The sequence below is a fragment of the Haematobia irritans genome, chromosome 1, assembly GCF_050003625.1.
Source record: "Haematobia irritans isolate KBUSLIRL chromosome 1, ASM5000362v1, whole genome shotgun sequence".
NCBI lineage: Eukaryota > Metazoa > Arthropoda > Insecta > Diptera > Muscidae > Haematobia > Haematobia irritans.
In genome coordinates this window covers 227708007-227729331 of record NC_134397.1, presented here as the reverse complement: position 1 = coordinate 227729331, position 21325 = coordinate 227708007, and the positions used below count along the sequence as shown (strand labels likewise).

At 34.0% G+C, this 21325-nt stretch overlaps 1 protein-coding gene and 1 long non-coding RNA gene across 2 annotated transcripts in view; one reads left to right on the top strand and one right to left on the bottom strand.

The window, feature by feature from the left end:
• The window catches only part of LOC142240252 (uncharacterized), a 44401-nt gene extending 41253 nt beyond the window's left edge, over positions 1–3148 (top strand). The window contains exons 2-4 of the long non-coding RNA XR_012723309.1: positions 2549–2635; positions 2693–2774; positions 2843–3148. This is a non-coding gene — a long non-coding RNA (uncharacterized LOC142240252). The remainder of the gene's footprint in view (positions 1–2548; positions 2636–2692; positions 2775–2842) is intronic.
• The window catches only part of Sur-8 (leucine-rich repeat protein shoc-2), a 32034-nt gene extending 12729 nt beyond the window's left edge, over positions 1–19305 (bottom strand). The window contains exons 1-3 of the mRNA XM_075311523.1: positions 19161–19305; positions 18544–18817; positions 53–600 (exon numbers count right to left, since the gene is read on the bottom strand). Of these exons, the coding sequence (XP_075167638.1) occupies positions 53–461 (409 nt within the window). The 5' untranslated portion in view covers positions 462–600; positions 18544–18817; positions 19161–19305. The remainder of the gene's footprint in view (positions 1–52; positions 601–18543; positions 18818–19160) is intronic.
• Between the last annotated feature and the right edge of the window lie 2020 nt (positions 19306–21325).

The following is a 21325-nucleotide window of genomic DNA, read 5'->3' as shown; positions in this document are numbered from 1 at the left end:
CAAATGGAAATATTAAATTTTGAAACGTAATAGAAATAGTGCATAGTCTTACCTTCATCTCTACATCTTTGCAGAGCTTTTAAGACATCTTGATCCGCTTGTATGGGCTTGGGTTTCTTCATTGTTGGCTTGGGTTTATTCGACTCTGGGTGCTTAACAGTCACCATTTTAGGTCTGGTTTCTGGTGGCATTTCGTTGTTGTTCGAACTACTGTTCCCCTGATGATGATGTGTCGATGATGATGATGACGATGTTGAATGTAATGTGGGTGCTGTTAAATTTCCAAAACAATGTGTGGTAAGGGTTACAGATCCACCACCTCCTCCGGCGGATGAATTTGTTGTACTACCACCTCCACCGCCTCCGCCGCCGCCGCAGGCAGTTGTTGTCTCTTGCTGAAGATCGTCTGATTCTAATGATGTCGATGATGCTGTAGCACCCACCGATGAACACAAGTTCATAATTTTTCCCAGTTTTACGTTTGGTAAAGACAATTTGCCGCCCAAAACGAAATATATTTAATTCCACAAATTAACAAAAATAAATTGAAATTCGTTAAGGAATTAAGCGTGCAGATGCAGCGTAGTTATTTGATGTGTTCTGAAATGAAGGGAGAATAAAAAAATGAATTTTGAACAACAATTGATTATAATATAGATTGACAAAAAATTTTTGAGATGAGTTGGATCATCAGTGCTTAGTTAAGCCAACCAAAAAAAAAACAAAAAACCGGTGTATAAGATATATGCAATATATTATAATCGAGCGAAGTTGTGTAAACCCAAATTCCTCTTGAATATGCCAGAAATAAGAAGGGTATATTCCCCTCATATATTTAATGCGAATACATGGGGGCACTTATGGAAAAGATGTACAAAGATGACATCAACTTTTATACCTGTATTACCGACACAGTTTTCTTTTCCGTACTAATTTCCGTTTCGAATAACTTCTACAAATACGGCAAGAATCGTCGTTTTTGTACATTTTCTCTTGGTTGTTATAGGTATTCAAAATTATCCTGGATCCGGCCGATTCAATGCTACTTTACCTAAATGCTTTCCTGCATATTCAAAACAACGTCACCATTAAGTCAACTTTTGCCCTAAAAATTCTTGGATAAAGTGTCAGTAAATTGTTTTGAAAATGGGCATATATGTCAAGATCTAAAATGGGATCTAAGATGGCTTGGTTTAGATACCAAATCGTAGTCCAGGCATTGTTGTAGTATGACGCGATTTGAACTTGTTGATATGTGGAATGGAAAACTGTTGTGGTTTTCGGCCCATATGGGCCAAATACTGGCCACCCACGTCACTCAAAATCCCCATTACGTAGGAGTAGAGTAAGCAACATCGTCCATACGGGATAGATGTAGAGGGTAGAATGGGAAAATTTTCCACGATGCATGGGTAATGGCATTACTTCAAGGGTGTTGGCTACTGCGGCCAGAAAAATTAAAAAAACGATATTCGTTCAACCATAGGAGATAAAGCTGGATCCTGTTGTGTTATGGCTCGGGTAACACTCATGATAAAGCTGCATCCTGTTGTGTTATGGCTCGGGTAACTCTCATGAACATTCCAAGCAGCAATTAGTACTTATTGATCGACTAATTGAAGAAATTTTGTTAGACATAATTACTTTTTTTTCACATGTTGAGGTGGGTATTAAGTTCGAGTTTAGCCGCTAATTTTCACTAAAGTGAAAACTAAAGCAGTAAAAAACGTCATAAAATTATACATATTTGTTGCAGATTTCATTATAACTTGATGGGGAATATCCCAAAGCAAGTTTTCACAAAGTTTATATTCCTTAAAATGGATTAATACCCACCTTTAAGGTGAGTATTAAGTTCGAGTTTAGCCGCTAAAATCGCCATTTTTTTACGATTACTTTTCTTTACTAATGTTTTGTAAGGAATACAAACTTTGTGAAAACTTGCTTTGGGCTATTCCCCATCAAGTTATAATAAAATCTGCAACAAATATGTATAATTTTATGCCTTTTTTACTGATTTAGTTTTCACTTTAATGTGGGTATTAAGTTCGAGTTTAGCCGCTAAAATCGCTAAAGTGAAAACTAAATCAGTAAGAAAAATGCATGAAATTATACATATTTGTTGCAAATTTTATTATAACTTGATGGGGAAAAGCCCAAAGAAAATTTTCACAAAGTTTGTATTCCTTAAAATGGATTATTAAAGAAAAGTAATCGTGAAAAATGACGTTTTTAGGGGCTAAAAACTCGAACTTAATACTCATCTTTAGTGTCGGGAATTTTCTTTGTATAATTTAGTAATTTGAGATGGTAACACTGAAAAAATGCAACTCTGTGTACAAGAAACAACAATTCATAAACAAACGTGAAACAGTTATAACGGCGATAACAAGCGTCACTTCGAAATAAGAAAATAAAAAATAAATATTGGTAAAATGTCTCAAAATCTTAACAAAAGGAAAATTAACATCCTTGATACAACTGAAGGTAAGAAAAATGTCGTGCAATAAAGAATTCATTTCTTTATATTTTCAATTTGTTTCTACAGACACTGATAAAAGGTTGGACTCCATTGGAACGATGCCTTTCATAGGAAAGAATCAAGCAAAGCGACAAAAGCTAAAACACAGAAGAGGTACATTTTGAAATCCTGAATTGATATAATTGTTTTAATTCATTTTTCACTTTACAGATGCTATAGATGATACTTTGGATTTTTTTCGAGACGGAGGATCACAGTATACTATCCCATTCCGTAAATAAGGATGACGAGAGTAAGGAAATGTATTTCGCCTATTAGAGGTCATTATCAACAAATTTTATTCTTTATCTTTCTATGTAGCTTCATTCAGGGATGAAGTTAGAAGAGAGTTAAGGGCTATTAAGGACGAAATTGGAGTGATAAAAAATGAGTTAAAGAATGAAATTTGCAGTTTACGGAGAAGTTTACTTTATAACTTCAAAAAATGGAGGAGTCTATTATTTCCAACGTGAACACCATATTAAAATATTTTTTTACCAGTTAGAAATGTCAATCTTAATCTTAATTATGTATTTTTCCTATTAATTGTTAATTGTTAAGTTTTCTGATGTTCCTTTGTAAAGTGTAAAACACTAATATAAATATAACAATAAAATATTCAACGTATTTTGTTTTGTTTCAATAGCGGTTTTAAGGTACTGTAAAATTATAATTCTAACCCTCCTAAAGCATTCTAGAAACAATTGGAAAGACGTATGAAATGTTGTTTTTCAGTGCCTTTTAATGGTTGTAAAAACCATCGATACACCGTATAACGATGTTATCATTTTGGGGTTGTCAAAGCGTTCGTTAAACCATCGGAAAAGCGTATTTCATGACGCTTTGAAAACGTTGTTAAATACAATCGATACACCGTGGAATGATGTTATCATTTTGGGGTTGTAACAACGCTTTTTCCCACCGTGTATCAACCGTTCACAACGCTTTTACAACGCTTTTCCGATGGTTTTTTTTGACTGGGAATGTTTATCGATGGTGTGATGAATTTAACCGAGGTCGTAGTTCACTCCAAGACGAATTTTGTAAAGGTCGTCCAAAATCAGTCGTTGTTCCCGTAACCATTGATGCTGTGCGTCCACTGATATTGCAAGATCGTCATATGACCTAACGTGAGATTGAGACAACCTTAGACATTAGTGCGACCAGCATACATTCAATATTGCATGAACATTTCACCAAATTTAGCCGCCAATTAATAAAAAATATTGATTTAAATATGAAATATGTATTTATAATAGTTGTATTTTTGCCAAAAATTTGACCCTTCCATCCACAATCAATCAGTATTAAGTTGCGATAATAATTTTACAAAAAATTAGCTCAGAAAATTTTAATGAAATGTAAATTTGATTGTCAGATTGGTTGTACAATTAATCTCTTTAAAATTCGAATAACTTCAAATTGGTTTTATAATGGATAATTGGCCGCCGCCGCCGACAAAAATGGGTCGGCTTCATTCTCCGCTTCCAAGAAATCAGCAAAACCAAGCACCCGAAATATAAAAGGTAACCCTCGTTTTATGATGCTTTGGCGACGAATACTGTTGTCTGAGAAAATTGGACATGTTGAATAATTCGGCAACCAACTATTGCTCACAGAATCCAATTATATAGTCCGAATTCCTTATGGGTAGAAATGTTACCAAGTTCATCTAGTAAATCAACAATGACAATTATATTTTTCAAAAGCAACCAAAAGCATTTGAGTCCTAGTAATGACGTAAGAAAATTGTTATGGAGTTCAGGTGTTTTGGAAAATGCGGGTTTTGAAACACATGTATTTTTGAAAATGGAGCTCATCGAAGCCAAAATATATTTCCACACAAAAAAACATTGGTTCGTTTGTAATGCTAAGCCACGATAACAGATTACAGATACTCCCGTATTAGACATTACCACATTTTTTCCATATACCGACAACACCCCAGAATGACTGGAAAATGCGAGTATTTTGGGCAGACCGGATCCAAACAACCAATTGCCACTTAATGGGTTAAAAACAATGTAATGAATCTGTTGCATTGGGCAATAAACTCCAAATGCCAAGAAAAATAGGAAAAGGGAATACTATACAAACCACATAACTCACACGTTCAGGACTAGATTTTTGAAAATTCGAAAAACGATGTGTCTCCCACAAAAAGTCTTTACGATTCAATAGATTATATTCTTGATTTCACACGTTTATTTTTTTTTTTTTAATGCAATTAATAATTTTTTATAAATTAATTTATGTGTTTTAATAGCAACAAGAAGTCAATAACGTCCTAATATTCCAAGAACCTTAGAAGTAGGAGAAGTCCGTTTAATGTATCCACTCAACCAAAATGGACAATCACAACTGACAAGAAAACAAATTATACGCCAATAAATGATATCCAATACTGATTTAGTTATTCCTTTACACATGCACTACATAGAAAAGGAAATTGTTAAACAACACCAGCCGTAACTGCTTTGCATACCATTACATTTATTATTGTGACATGAAAAGGACAATGATTGTGCAAAATCAATGGCAACCAACCGACGACACCATGTCATACGCAATAGAGTCTCTAGCTGGTGGCCAATAATTAATCTATTTTTAAGTATATGTCGGTATAGTATTGTGTCTTCAACAAGAACGACAATGATGTTGATGATGATGGTGATGGTGAGGTTGGCGACTGTTTATTGTTTTTAATAACGTGTGACTGGTACAATAGTTGGTGGTGGGCTTAGTTGTTGCACCAACCATCATCATCATCATCACTTAGCCGTTCGTTATTTACACACCAACCAAATCAAGGAGCAATGAATGAGTATGACGACAACAGTACTTGCTCTGACGCATTTGCCAATGGGGGGTAAAGCAAACAAAAAAAAAACAATCACATATTAAAGGACAATAATAACCAGCAACTTTATTATTCTCAGCTACTTAGTATTCAAATGGCATAGTGAAATATTTACACTTTAGGCTAATGTCGTCGCCACTTTGTTGTTTGCACGGAAAACACAACTGTTGATTTTCACATTTAAAAAAGGATTTTTCAAAATACTTAAGTAATTTTCAAGAGTAAACTATATATGTGAACTTCCATAGTCTATTTTTCACACTTTTAATTACACTTATAACCACCGTAGATGTCAAGGATTTTTTGACAACTGATACAAATCCAAATCAATACAATGCTTTTATGAAGCCTCATAACAGGGTATTTTTTTATTAAGAAAGTCAATCAAGCGTAATTTCCTTATAGCATACCCTATTCCGGGCAGTAAAGTGGCTATGCATCGACATTTCACATTAATAAAAGGTAATATTTAAAGCAGAGCTTCCCAACCCAATTTGCTTCGCGCCCCCAAAAAAATGTATCAATTTCGTTGCGCCTCCCAACTTAAAACAAATTTTGTTTACCCAAACAAACAGAAATAAATATTAACAAAAGCTGAAAATATGATTAACAATAACTAATTAAATAATTAAAAATAAAAATGTTTATGAATATTAATATAAAAGAGTTTATCAATTAGTGGAAAATTTGGCAATTGTTTCAACATGACGGCAGTTTCAACATGAAAGCAAGACAGATATTTTGATTTTATGTCTAAAAGTGACGAAAGTGGATTCAAAATTTTTTAAACGTGTGAATACAAAAGTGGGTACTGGTTCTGATATTTTAGCAAGATTTTGTAGTATATTATTGATGTTTTGTAGAACTTAACAATTAGTGTTGTTTTAACGCCGAAAAAAGTGAACTGTTTTATAGGAAGAATGAACTACCACGCACGAAAATTGAACTAAATTTTACTCCACATTTTGAGATTTCCACAAAGCGTTGTTAAAACCAGGAAATTTTAATGCCCTGTTGTACTTTTTAACTGCAGTTCACGAAATTACATCATATCATCGAAGAAAAATGAACTTAAAGTAAAGAAGAAAATCATTGGCGCCAAATCATGACCATTTAACCATATACAAGTAGTAGTTCATTCTTACTATTTTTGGGAATCGTACGAAAATTTTAATTTGTTTTAGTTCATATTGAAATTATGTGTGCGGTTATTGAACTTTATACTCACGTTTAGTTAATGAAAATTTGAGACATACTTAAAAAAAGTAAGATTTCATTAAGCTCTAGAAAATGTCGATACAAATAATAAAATTTAACTACAAGTGAATAATTTTTTCCAATAAAAATAAGTTAAATTTAGCGTTAGTTTAACTACGGAATTTTTTTCTGTGAACAAATTTAATGATACAAAACCTGCTCAACCAAAAATGACGCTGCGCCCCCCTGGAATATCGTGGTGCCCCCCTAGGGGGGCGCGCCCCTCCATTTGGGAAGCTCTGATTTAAAGAGCTATCGAAATATTCAGAAAAAAGAAATTTTTATTTGAATCGATTATGCGGTTCATATAATTTAATTTTTGAATATTATTTAACGTAAATGTTGATCGCGACTGCTCCTCAAATGGTACATCCAATTTTGACATACTCTTTCCAACATTTCCGCCAACATTTCACGAGATACCACTAATAAATGCTTCAAAATAGCCTTCCAATGCGTAAATTGCGGGCCCACAAAAATTAGTTATTAATGTTAAATTGCACGATCTGGACGGCCAATTCACCAATCTCGAACGTGAAATTAAATGTTCACCCAACTTGCCTCTCAATAACTCCATTGTTACGTATGCTGTGGGTCATGTTGCAACGTTGACATTTTGTTAAAACCTCATGTCATATAAGTTAAGCTTCTGCATTTGGGGCAAACAAAATTTGGATATGATCTCACGGTAGCGCTCAATTCATAATTCCCATCATCTTTGAAGAAATGAGGTCCAAAAATGCCGCCAGCCAATATCCAGAACAAACTGCGACTTTTTGTGGATGCATTGGTAGCTTTTACAAGTTATATTGGATCTGAACCTATTTTCAAACATAGTTAAAGTGACAGTTTGGACCCTTTGGGCATATAAGGTACGTTTTTCTATACAAAGCTCTTTCTGTTAAATTTCTGGTCGATTGCAATAAAAGACTCTGATAACAAACATGTGTCTACGACAGATGAATATCGTTAAATCGGAATTGATATTCCTCACAAAAATATTGGAGATAAACTGACCTAATTTCTTTATTTGTCCCTGAAATCATTCAATATTCTCTTATCCACAAAAAGTGTTTATTAGTTTACTTATTTCTTAATAACAAGATTATATAGTGTATTATAATGGCCATATATGCCCACTACTATTGTTTCTTATTTGTTACACATTCTTCTTCGCAAAAATGTAATCTGAGAATTTTGTTCCAATAAAGAAATCTTTACGAAAGGTAAGCAATATCGGTCTTGCTGTTATTAAATCCACCCAAAGGATACAAACGTGATAGGTGGTCTTTCATGGATAAAAGAAAGTAAAAAAAAGAACGTAAACTATATAAGCAAAATAAAAAAAAAATAAAAAGTTGGGTAGCACAATACATGATCTGTTGTATACAATCCTCCATAGTATGCGGGCACGAAAAAGTGTTGTGATTATTTCCCCTAAATTGAGGATAAAGTAGGGGACTTGTAGATTTGGTGGGAAATTACAACAAAATTGGGGATTTCGTCGAAATTTGTTCAGTATGATAAATCAGGTTTACAAGAATGGTTCACATGAAAATCTTTTTTTCTACAAAAAATAAGCACGTCAAAATTTAAAAAAGAAAACATGTCGTTTTTCTACGTCATAAAGTAGGATTTATTTTGGAGCCCAAGCGCTAATTTATTAATTTTACTCAGCTTTTCTAAGGTATTTTTCTAATTGTGAAATCATTTCGTCAGGATTCGGGCCTAAATGTTGTCCCCTCATCACTGATTTGGACAATATATCCCATACTGATAGACCAACCAATCTTGTTACATGAGTAGTGACCCAACTTCCATTTTCATTTCTGGAGCATTTAGAAGACGATCCCCGGTCTTCTGATTTTTTATAGCTCGCAAGAGCTCAATGACAAAAATTTTATATTCTGTTAAATTCTTAAATTATTACTAATTTTCTACAGAAGATCCTATTTCTTTATTTTGTTTTCGTAAAACTTATTAAACATTTATTGGCAATTTTTTAACAAAAATTTTAACTTAAATTGAGGATTTTTGGGGGCGAAACCGTCCCAATTTGTGGACAAGAGCCAGAAAAATGCTGGCAACACTGCATCGAAATATCAGTTTCCTTCAGTTTTGTCGGTGAAGAATATCATTCGGTCTTCATTTTGGTTTGCGGAGGCTTAACGAGTAAGTCAATGCAAATTTTGTGTATACTCTGGATGGCGTACAGTTAGACATTGAAAATATTGAAATTATAACAAGTATATACGGCCGTAAGTTAGGGCAGGCCGAATCTTATGTACCCTCCACCATGGATTGCATAGAAACTTCTACTAAAGACTGTCATCCACAATCGAATTACTTTGGTTGCGGTAACACTTGCGGTAACACTTGGCAAGGTATCTTAAAACTTCTTAACACCGTGTTCTCAATTGTAAGTTAGTCCATATGGGGTATATATTAAACAAAAAAAAGGCCGATTAAATACGTAAATAATTCAGTTTGACAAAATTTTCTATAGAAATAAAATTTTGACAAAATTTTGTATAGCAATGAAATTTTGACAAAATTTTCTATAGTAATAAAATGTTGACAAAATTTTCTATAGAAATAAAATCTTGACAAAATTTTGTATAGTAATAAAATTTTGACAAAATTTTCTATAGAAATAAAATTTTTGAAGATTATTTTTGGGGATCGGCTATATATAACTATAGACCGATATGTACCAATTTTGGCATGGTTGTTAGCTGCCATATACTAGCGCAATGTACCAAATTTCACCACGTACCAAATTTCAACCGGGTAGGATGCATTTTTGCTCTCCAATAGCTCCGGAGGTCAAATCTGGGAATCGGTTTACATGGGGGCTATATATAATTATAGACCGATATGGACCACTTTTTGCATGGTTTTTGGAGACCATATACTAACACCATGCACTAAATTTCAACCGGATCGGATGAGTTTTGCTCCTCCTAGAGGCTCCGGAGCTCAAATCTGGGGGTCGGTTTATATGGGAGCTATATATAATTATGGACTGATATCGACCAATTTTTGCATGGTTGTTAGAGACCATATACTTACACCACGTACCAAATTTCAGACGGATTGGATGAAATTTGATTCTCTTAGAGGCTCCGCAGGCCAAATCTGGGGATCGGTTTATATGGGGGCTATATATAATTATGGACCAATGTGAACCAAAGTTTGCATGGTTATTAGAGACCATATACTAACACAATGTACCAAATATCAGCCGGATCGGATGAAATTTGCTTCTCTTAGAGGCTCCGCAAGCCAAAACGGGGGATCGGCTTAAGACCAAGAATATATATACTTTATGGGGTCTTAGAGCAATATTTCGATGTTACAAACGGAATGACAAAGTTAATATACCCCCCATCCTATGGTGGAGGGTATGTTAGGTTAGGTTATGTGGCAGCCCGATGTATCAGGCTCACTTCAGTCTATTGTGATACCACAATGGTGAACTTCTCTCTTATCACTGAGTGCTGCCCGATTCCATGTTAAGCTCAATGAGAAGGGACCTTCTTTTTATAGCCGAGTCCGAACGGCGTTCCACATTCCAGTGAAACCACTTAGAGAAGCTTTGAAACCCTCAGAAATGTCACCAGCATTACTGAGGTGGGATAATCCACCGCTGAAAAACTTTTTGGTGTTCGGTCGTAGCAGGAATCGAACCCACGACCCTGTGTATGCAAGGCGGGCATGCTAACCATTGCACCACGGTATACAAATACTGACAGTATTGCTGCCACCGGTAGTATATTGGAAGTGCGGCTATTATTGAGTTATTTATTTATTAATTACTTAGGGATCGGTATTGTGGACCTAAACTCCATCGTCAATTAATGATAATAAAATGTGAATCGCCATGCGTATTCAGGACTATTACGATAACTGACTCTAACAACTGTTACCAGAATTGCAAAAAAAAACGTTGGTATAAGGGCGTTACTTTGAGAGGCACCAACCAGAAAATTATGAAAAAAAAAATAACTAGTTTGTCCAACAGAAGTAAGTAATCTTTGGCAATAATAGGATCGTTTAGTTACAAATTACAGAAATCATATAGTCAGCAGCATCGCCCGACTATAGCACAATGTTATTACTTTTAATGTACACCCAAGAAGGCTCTTCTTGAGATTTATTTTATATTGACTTCACAAGAAGTTCTTTTTGAGGTAATGTATAAAAATGTTTGTTTTACGCACCACTTCAGGAGCCACACTTGTTGTCAGTACACACACAAAAATTTCACGAAAATTTTTCCAATTAAAATTTTAATTGAGTTTTAAAAAATATTCAATTAAAAATTTAATTGATTCAACAAATTTTTTAATTGAAACAAAAATCAATCACAAAAATAATAATATCAATTAATTTTTTAATTGGATCAATTAACTTTTTAATTGACCTTCAATTAATTTTTTAATTGATACTATCATTTCTGTGATTGAAGACATTTCAATTAAAAATTAATTGGATCAATTAATTTCGTGATTGAATCAGAAAAAAATTTTTTTGTGTGTACCTTCCCGATTTAATATAATAATTTATTATAATCTTAAATTTTTTAATAAATAAAATAAATTATCCATAAAATGTTCAATCCTGTTTTGGAGTGTTGTTTGCCCAGAAGATTTACTTTAAATCTGAATTGCCCAAAATTTAAAATATTGTGTCGTCAAGATAGGTAAAAATATGTCTCAATTAACTTAAATAATGTTACCTCAAATAAAGAGTGAATTTTATATGCCCCATCTGACTTTTTCTTTAACCACTGTTGGACTGTGATTTTGTCATATCCATAACTCATGTACTAGAAATTCTAATAATTCAAACCCATATAGGTCCGTAACACCAACCCACTTATTCAGGGATTTCCTTTCATGAGTAATGAGTTGAATACAAAGGGTTCAATGAATCAAAAAAAGAAATACTATATATTATAAATTCAAAATTTTCCGATCTTATGTTTTATACCATAAGCGCACATACATACATATGTATACGTAGATAAAGTGGCTGAAAATTTTCAATAGATGAATCATGACAAATAAAATATATGAAAATAATCATGAAGAATTCACCGAAATAATAAACAGATATGCATGCATTCATACGTATGTATGTACGTAGATCTGTTCTTTAATCTATATATTTTGTATGTGATTACGTAGAAATATTTATGCCATTGTAAAATTTCATATGCTCGTTTATTAAACTAAAGAGGGGGTGGTGGAAGGAAATTCTTGGCTTGGAGATAAACAATTCCACAGCCATAACGCAAGAACTAGCGACCACTGGTGCACAAAACTGAAACATACATTTCGCAACAACAAAACAGAATTATTTATAAACACCAAAAGTATATGTAAATAAACAAGAAATAAGAAATATATTTTTTATGACTTATTGGCGGCATGGTCACATCTGGTCTAGGAATTAAATAGAAAACAAAAATTTAGAACGAAAAAACAACAAGGCTACTTACTAATAATGACCGAACTTGGATTATATCGAATGTTAAGAACAACAAATATAAACTAAGGTTTCACTAATGAGTCGTCTTCGCCATAGTAGATGGTATCTTCTGCCGGATTTTTGTAGTATGATGATGCGGAAGTGATTGAACGACAAGAGGAGCCTAAATTCACCACGGCTGAAGTTATCGATGTCGATCTAGGTTATGCCCTAGTTTCGATGTTCAATATAGAGCACCTTAGCTTACCGGACTCCTCAATTTCTTCGTGGGCTCACTCGTCAAACCGAGCCATCAAATAATGGATGCTTTTGCAATCTTGAGCGCGATCCAAACAGTGAAGATGTTTGAAATTTAATCGTGAATATAGGACATAGCAAAGCAAGGCCTGATATTAACCGCTCAAGCGTTACTAGATAAGGTAAACCCCCAGTCAGGCCTGAAAAGAATTCACGGGGGTACTGTAGCGGATATGGTAAACCGATGTACAGGTTGTTGGCATTCGACCCCCCGGAGGACACAGACCTTCGAGCTAGATTTGACCCAATTATGGGCACATTCCATATCAGTCAGGGCATCATACAGGGGTCGACACAAGTAGTTTCTATCTACCCAAGGAATATAAATTTAATATAAAGAGATATAACATCAAAGCCATAGCCGCACTTCTCCCCACATGATTGATGAACGTTTTAGACTTCTGAATATTATATTTGATGGTGTTATATTCCAACAGGAAATTTTCCAAAAATTGGGTCTTATAGAAAAGGTTATTGAAAAGGCACAAGGTGGTAACCATAAAATCCCTATTTCTCTTGCCAGCAACAATTGGGCTGCGAATAAAGAATTCATGAAACTAACAAAACATGTATCCTAATGTTGTTCTGAGAGTTGCTACTCGGTGGCTTTGAAGAGCTCCACTGCATCCATATGATGATCTCCAGAATTGACTCTCAAGCTTCTATTTATTTATTTATTATAAGATTTAATGGATGCTTTTGAAATCTTGTGCGTGATCAAAACAGTGAATATGTTTGAAATTTAATCGTGAATATAGAAAATAGCAAAGCAAGGCCTGATGCGAGTATTAACCGAAAAGATGGTGGCTTCAAGCGTTACTAGATAAGGTAAAACACCAGACAGGCCTGAAAAGAATTCACGGGGGTACTGTAGCGGATATGGTAAACCGATGTACAGGTAGTTGGCATTCGACCCCCCGGAGGACCCAGACCTTCGAGCTAGATTTGGCCCACTTATGGACACATTCCATATCAGTCAGTGCATCATACAGGAGTCGACACAAGTAGTTTCTAACTACCCAAGGACTATAAATTTAATATATAGAGATGCAACATCAAAACCATAGCCGCACTTCTTCCCACATGATTGATGAACGTTTTAGACTTCTGAATATTAGTGTTGAAGCTAGTTCAACAGCTTATCATATATATTCACCAGACTTGAAATACCTTTTTTTCGAATATAATTTGAATTAACTGATAATGAATTATTTATAGTTAAGTTACTGTAAATGTATCTAGTTTTAGGAAATATTGCTTGAAGTACTAGGAATCCCTATAGAGTTTAACTTTCTGTTCTAACGACAACACTATTGCTTTACCTTTATAGCAAGGGAAAGCTTTCACTCAATTTCTTCGAAATCTAGCTGTCCTTATCTAGATTAAATTGTACTAAATAAGTATGTCGACTTAATGATGTACAATGCAGATTCACTTTTGCAACATCATTGTAAGCGGTAAGAAGCTAGGATCTCTGCTGAATAAAATTGTCCACCTAAATTCTGAAACCTGTTTCTTTTCTGTTTTTTCATTTCTGGGTTTACTCTCTGGATATAATTTTACTTCTCTGGGAGATTTCACTTAACGCTGTTACAGTCCAATTATAGATACCTGTCCTGGAGTTGTACAATTAGATGTGATGTTATATTCCAACAGGAAATTTTCCAAAGATTGGGATCTTATTGAAAAGGGGTTTCGGCCATTTACGACAATTTTCATTAAGCTCCGTTAGTGCTACGTTAGCTAACGAACTTTTAAAAGGTACTATGGGCATATCTGTCATCTTGCTTATGTATTCCATATGCCAGTTAGACACTTAACTGCTTAAAAATTTTTAGTTAAAGTTAGTCTGAGTGAAGATATTTGCAACAATCATAATAAGTTATGAAAATAAATAGAACAAGTAAGGAAAGTCTAAAGTCGGGCGGGGCCGACTATATTATACCCTGCTCCACTTTGTAGATCTAAATTTTCGATACCATATGACATCCGTCAAATGTGTTGGGGGCTATATATAAAGGTTTGTCCCAAATACATACATTTAAGTATCACTCGATCTGGACAGAATTTGATAGACTTCTACAAAATCTATAGACTCAAAATTTAAGCCGGCTAATGCACTAGGGTGGAACACAATGTTAGTAAAAAAATATGGGAAACATTTAAATCTGAAGCAATTTTAAGGAAACTTCGATAAAGTTTATTTATGATTTATCGCTCGATATATATGTATTAGAAGTTTAGGAAAATTAGAGTCATTTTTACAACTTTTCGACTTAGCAGTGGCGATTTTACAAGGAAAATGTTGCTATTTTGACCATTTTTGTCGAAATCAGAAAAACATATATATGGGAGCTATATCTAAATCTGAACCGATTTCAACCAAATTTGGCACGCATAGCAACAATGCTAATTCTACTCCCTGCGCAAAATTTCAACTAAATCGGAGTTAAAAATTGGCCTCTGTGGTCATATGAGTGTAAATCGGGCGAAAGCTATATATGGGAGATATATCTAAATCTGAACCGATTTCAACCAAATTTGGCACGCATAGCAACAATGCTAATTCTACTACCTGTGCCAAATTTCAACTAAATCGGAGCAAAAAATTGACCTCTGTGGTCATATGAGTGTAAATCGGCCGAAAGCTATATATTGGATCTATATCTAAATCTGAACCGATTTCAACCAAATTTGGCACGCATAGCTACAATGCTAATTCTTCTCCCTGTGCAAAATTTCAACTAAATCGGAGCAAAAAATTGGCCTCTGTGGTCATATGAGTGTAAATCGGCCGAAAGCTATATATGGGAGCTATATCTAAATCTGAACCGATTTCAACCAAATTTGGCAAGCATAGCTACAATGCTAATTCTACTCCCTGTACAAAATTTCAACCAAATTGGGGTAAAACTCTGGCTTCTGGGACCGTATTAGTCCATATCGGGCGAATGATATATATGGGAGCTATATCTAAATCTGAACCGATTTCAATAAAATTTGGCACACTTGACTATAGTGCTAATGGTTCTTCTTGTGCAAAATTTTAAGCAAATTAGGGTAAAACTCTGGCTTCTGGGGCCATATAAGTCCATATCGGGCGAAATATATATATGGGAGCTATATCTAAATCTGAACCGATTTCTTCCAAAATCAATAGGTATCTATTCTGAGCCAAAACCCATACTTGTGCCAAATTTGAAGTCGATTGGACTAAAACTGCGACCTAGACTTTGATTACAAAAATGTGTTCACGGACAGACGGATATCGCTATATCGACTCAGGAGCCCACCCTGAGCATTTTTGCCAAAGACACCATGTGTCTATCTCGTCTCCTTCTGGGTGTTGCAAACATATGCACTAACTTATAATACCCTGTTCCACAGTGTGGAGCAGGGTATAAAAAGTTAGGTGCTAACAACAAAACAATATGATTAAAATAAAAAAAAAACAGTTATTTAATTTGTCAGTTTAAGGTAATTTTACATTACAAGTTAGGATTAAAATTAAAAAAAAAAAAAACGCAGCACATTAATATTTCAGTTTAAGTTAATTTTATAATAGTAGATATTTTTATTTTTATATATTTTATTTTCCTCCAAAACTGACCGGCGGATCTAAAAAATTCTATCCGATATCGATAGAGTTTTCATATGGTGTATGGGTCATTGTGGGACAAGTGTCCATTTGGCCACAATGGCCACTGGATTTTACTTACAGTGTTTTGGAAAATGCGTTTTTTTTAACACATGTGTTTTTGAAAATGGAGCTCATCAAAGCCAAAATATATTTCCACACAAAAAAAAACATTGGTTCGTTTGTAATGCTAAGCCACGATAACAGATTACAGATACTTCCGTAATAGACATTACCGCATTTTTCCATATACCGATAACACCCCAGAGTGGCTGGAAACTACGAGTAACAGGTTGGCTGAAAAGTCCCCGGTCTGACACATAGATGGCGTCGCTAGTATATAGTACCAACCTTCAAATGTTTAAAAATTTGACGTCTGTAAGTCAATTAGTTTGTGAGATAGAGCGTCTTTTGTGAAGCAACTTTTGTTATTGTGAAAAAAAATGGAAAAAAGGAATTTCGTTTTGATAAAATACTGTTTTCTGAAGGGAAAAAATACGGTGGAAGCAAAAACTTGGCTTGATAATGAGTTTCCGGACTCTGCCCCGTGAAATCAACATTAATTGATTGGTACACGGATGAAAGACTGTTTTTCGGAGCAACTCTAGTTTAGCTATACCTCGTAAAAAAAATTTTTTTTTGGGTCGATAGAGAATTAAATTTGACATCGAAGTAAAAAGTAGCCGGTTGGCGGTCGCAACCGGTTAACCGGTTATTCGAGCCTAAAGTGTAAGCAAATAATCGTTAATAAAACCGGATTTAGTGAACCGATTACTTTAAAATGTACATCACTAGAAAGCTAAAGGTACGACCTTTCAAATGAGGTACAACTCGAGTTTATCCGGTTATCAGTTTAGGTTTTAGATGAAAAAATACGTGTTTTTGAACCGGTTTTTTTTTACAAAACCGGGTTTTAATCCAAAAACGCTCGATGTAAAGGTTCAAAATTACTAATTGCATTGTGTAGCTAACACTTCTACCTATCCGTTAAAGTCATTTGCTTGCCGATATCTCCGTTAGAACCGGATATATTTGATCTGAAATTTAATTGTAACCGTAAAATTTGAATTTTGCCAAAAAAGAATTGTATTCAATTTTAATTCAAAGTTGTTTTCGGGGTAGAATGAAAACAGATCCGGTTTAAAACCGGTTATGGTTTGAATGAACTGATTGTTCCTAAAGCCACATCACTAATCGCGCGATTTTTTTGAAAAAATTTTTCATTTTGTCTTTTCAAACCGGATATGGATAGGATCTGGGTAATATGTCTAATTGTAGGAATAAGAAAGTGCCGCAGGCAAAAAATTTTTTATTTTTCAAACCGTATATGGATGGGATCCGGGTAATATGCCTAATTATAGGAATAAGAAAAAATTTTGTATTTTTCAAACCGTATATTGATATATAATAGTTAATATCGCCGGTTATAGTAAAGATAGCAGCTTGACTTTGACCTTGACGGAAAGGTAGAAGTGTTAGCCACACAATACAATCCGTTATTTAGAACTTTTATATGGAGCAGTTTTTGAGATATAAGCTTATTTATAAAAAACCGGTTCCGAAAAATACAAGTTTTTACCCGTACAGCTGGAAAGGATGAAGCTGATATAACGGTTCATACATCGTTTTAAAGGTATCTTCGAAACCTTTCTAGTGATGCACTTTCAAAAGTAATCGGATCTCTAGAACCGGATATATTAAGGATTTTTAACTTACACTTTAGAACCGAATAACCGGTTATCCGGTTACGACCGCCAAGAAAAAAAGTTGTTGTTGTAATCTACTCAAAGAGTACTACCATCTGTGAAGTTTTGAAAAAAATCTGAGAGGTATAGCTAAACTAGAGTTTAGCCGAAAAAGGTGCTAAGAACTAAAAATCTCGTGGAAGTGAGAAAGATGTCGGGGAATATACAATTGGGCAGAAACAAAATTTTGAACATTCAGGTCGAAAACCTATGTTGTTAGCACCTATATTACCTGTTTATTTTCATAATTCATTATGATTGTAAATATATAAATAAATAAATAAAATTTTGAGCACAATATTGTTTGGGAGAATTTTTTCTAAGCATATAATATTTTTGGGTGCAAAATGCTTCCAAACATATTATATGTTCACATAATAACATATTGTTTTATGGAAGACAACATTATTGAATTTGGATGCAAAAATACAAAATGTTTGGAACTTAGACTACCCAAACATATATTGTTTAGACCAATATGCTTTCAAACATATATATTGGAAGAGATCAAACATATAAATGTTTGGGCAATACCCAAAAATGTATATGCTTGAAGCATATACATGTGAGGGTGTATGCAAAATTCAAGCGTGGTGAAATGAGTACGGAGGACGGCCTTAAAGATATCAAAGGAACGTCGTGTTGGTCATATCATTCATCAATATTTGGATATGCAGAAGCCTCTGTGCAAAATGATAATAGAAAAAATATAAAAATACATTATACTTACGGCCGACTCCGGCAGAGGTGATGCCTGCCTTCACACAATTATATTATTGTTTTTATTATTATATTATATTTTTTTGACCTGAGATAAGTGTGTAAATATAACCATAGCATGTTTATATTAGACTTATAATACATAGATGTGTCAGTTCCAAAAATATGACATTTCGATTTGATTTTTTCGTAATCAGTCCCAAACATTAATTTTCGCGCATTTGCTTTTGTGTTGTTCGAAATTAAATGTATTCGCGGTTTTGGTCTTTTTGTTCAAATATGAACTTTTATATATTAATTTATTTATAAATATAATTTTGTGTAAAATTTGCAAACTACAAAAAGGACAACGAAAATGTACTACTCGTTATTTTTATTTTTTCGTTTATTCTTAATCTTCGGAGCTGTCAAACATAGTTCGACATGGCTCATCTATATGTTATATTGTCTATGGTTATATTTTGTTGTCATGAAATGTTGCTGGCAACATTTCGACTGACGGCAAAAGTGTTGTCATTTGGGAACTGGCAACACTTTGGCCGACCGCAAAAATGTTGTCATTTGGGAGCTGGCAACATTTCGACCGACGGCAAAAAAATGAATGGCAATTAAATTATAATGGTTAACGTTATCGTATCGATGATGATGATTTGATTGTATAAAACCACAAATTTCACTCAATAACACGAGATAAATTTTTAATTTTATATTTTATTTTTGTTTCGCAATTTAATATCCGTAAATTCAACCAGTTCTTTGATTTGTTCTTTTGTTTTTTATGCAGACAAATGTTGCCATATTGTCATATGTTGCCAGATTATTCTTATTATGTTTAACCAGGACTATATAAGAAAGGTAGCGTTAATACATCTATAGAATTGTGTTGCAATAAGGTGGTATCCCAATAAACACAAACGTTTGAAAAAATGCTAAATTTCAACAATTTTTCAAACATTTTTTCAAAGGATTAGGGTAATATTCAATTTGAGAAATTGTTGAGAAAATCGTGTTCTCAACAAAAAACAGACATTACCCACAACAGTGAAATTCAACACATTAGCAATAATATCTCAGGTGTTATCCTCAAATTGAAATGCATCGTTACTCAATAATTTGTCAAACAATTTTCGATGCGAGTCAAATTCCAAATTAACATCGTTGCAAATACTTTTCAACCTAAATTTGTATGAATCCCTGCCAGCATTTCAAAGTTCCATTTCATCTTCATCGCTACCACAGTCTCGTAAATGTCACTACAACCATCCTACTGTGATGGGGGGCAGCATATCATAAAGTACAAAATGTACTTCATACATGTATTTTGCCATCACTACTTTTACAAAAGCCATTTTATTTTTTGTGAAACGCCAAGCGCAACCAGCTTGTTATATTTTATTTAAATAAAAACGAAAATAAAGTTCTGAAAACATAGATTTTACGCTTAAAATTGTGAAAGGTATATTGGTGAACAATTTTTGATTTTCCAAATGGAATAAAGTGATTGTTTTTCAAATATTTTACAGATACGCTGCCTCCATCGAATAAAAACACTGGCTGATAGACGCTGCAACATGTAACTCGCTACTTGTAACTCTACATCATCATTAATGCAAAAAATTATGTTAAATGTGATGTGATAGTGGTATAAATGTTATATTTTTAAGAATTTGTAAATGATTAATCAAATTAATAAATATCTAAACAAACGTGTTTTACTCGACCACAATGATTCTTTTACCACTATCTTAAAATGTGCTTTTTCTGATTGTTTGGAGGGTCTCTTATTGGCGTCGTTTTAAATTGATCTATAAAGGCACCTAATAATTGCACTCATGCGAAACCTTTTTGTAGTAACTTGGCGTGGTACAACTTCTCAATAGTGACGGCGCTTTTCCGACGAGTTTTTGATATCGTATATGATTGTTTTCGACGTACTGGGGATTCGCAGAAGCGCCCCCAAATTCAAAAAATGTTGGCAGGGAATGATATCCCCGCTTCAAATTGAAAGTCAAAGCCAAAATTCTATTTCTAATTTATTCATTTTCATCAAAATAAAATATATAATAACCCTGCCAGCATTTCAAAGTTCCATTTCAAAGGTTTATTGGTGAACAATTTTTGATTTTCCAAATGGAATAAAGTGATTGTTTTTCAAATATTTTACAAACACGCTGCCTCCATCGAGATAGACGCTGCAACATCTAACTCTACATCATCATTAATGCGCTTTACAGACTATCAGTTATTCCGGACGGAATGTCGGTGTTTGTAAAGAATCTTACAGTGTGCCGAATCGATACGACTTGTTGGCGATGACTAAATAATCGGTAAATGTGTTATCGATCCCATAAACATGCAGCAGTATCGATTTTGCCTTCGGACTTATAATGTGCACAATATATGGGATATGTTCGACACGAGCACTGTCGTCCGGAATAACTGATAGTCTGTAAAGCGCATAATGCAAAAAATTATGTTAAATGTGATGTGATAGTGGTATAAATGTTATATTTTTAAGAATTTGTAAATGATTAATCAAATAAATATCTAAACAAACGTGTTTTACTCGACCACAATGATTCTTTTACCACTATCTTAAAATGAGCTTTTTCTGATTGTTTGGAGGGTCTCTTATTGACGTCGTTCTAAATTGATCTATAAAGGCACCTAATAATTGCACTCATGCGAAACCTTTTTGTAGTAACTTGGCGTGGTACAACTTCTCAATAGTGACGGCGCTTTTCCGACGAGTTTTTGATATCGTATATGATTGTTTTCGACGTACTGGGGAT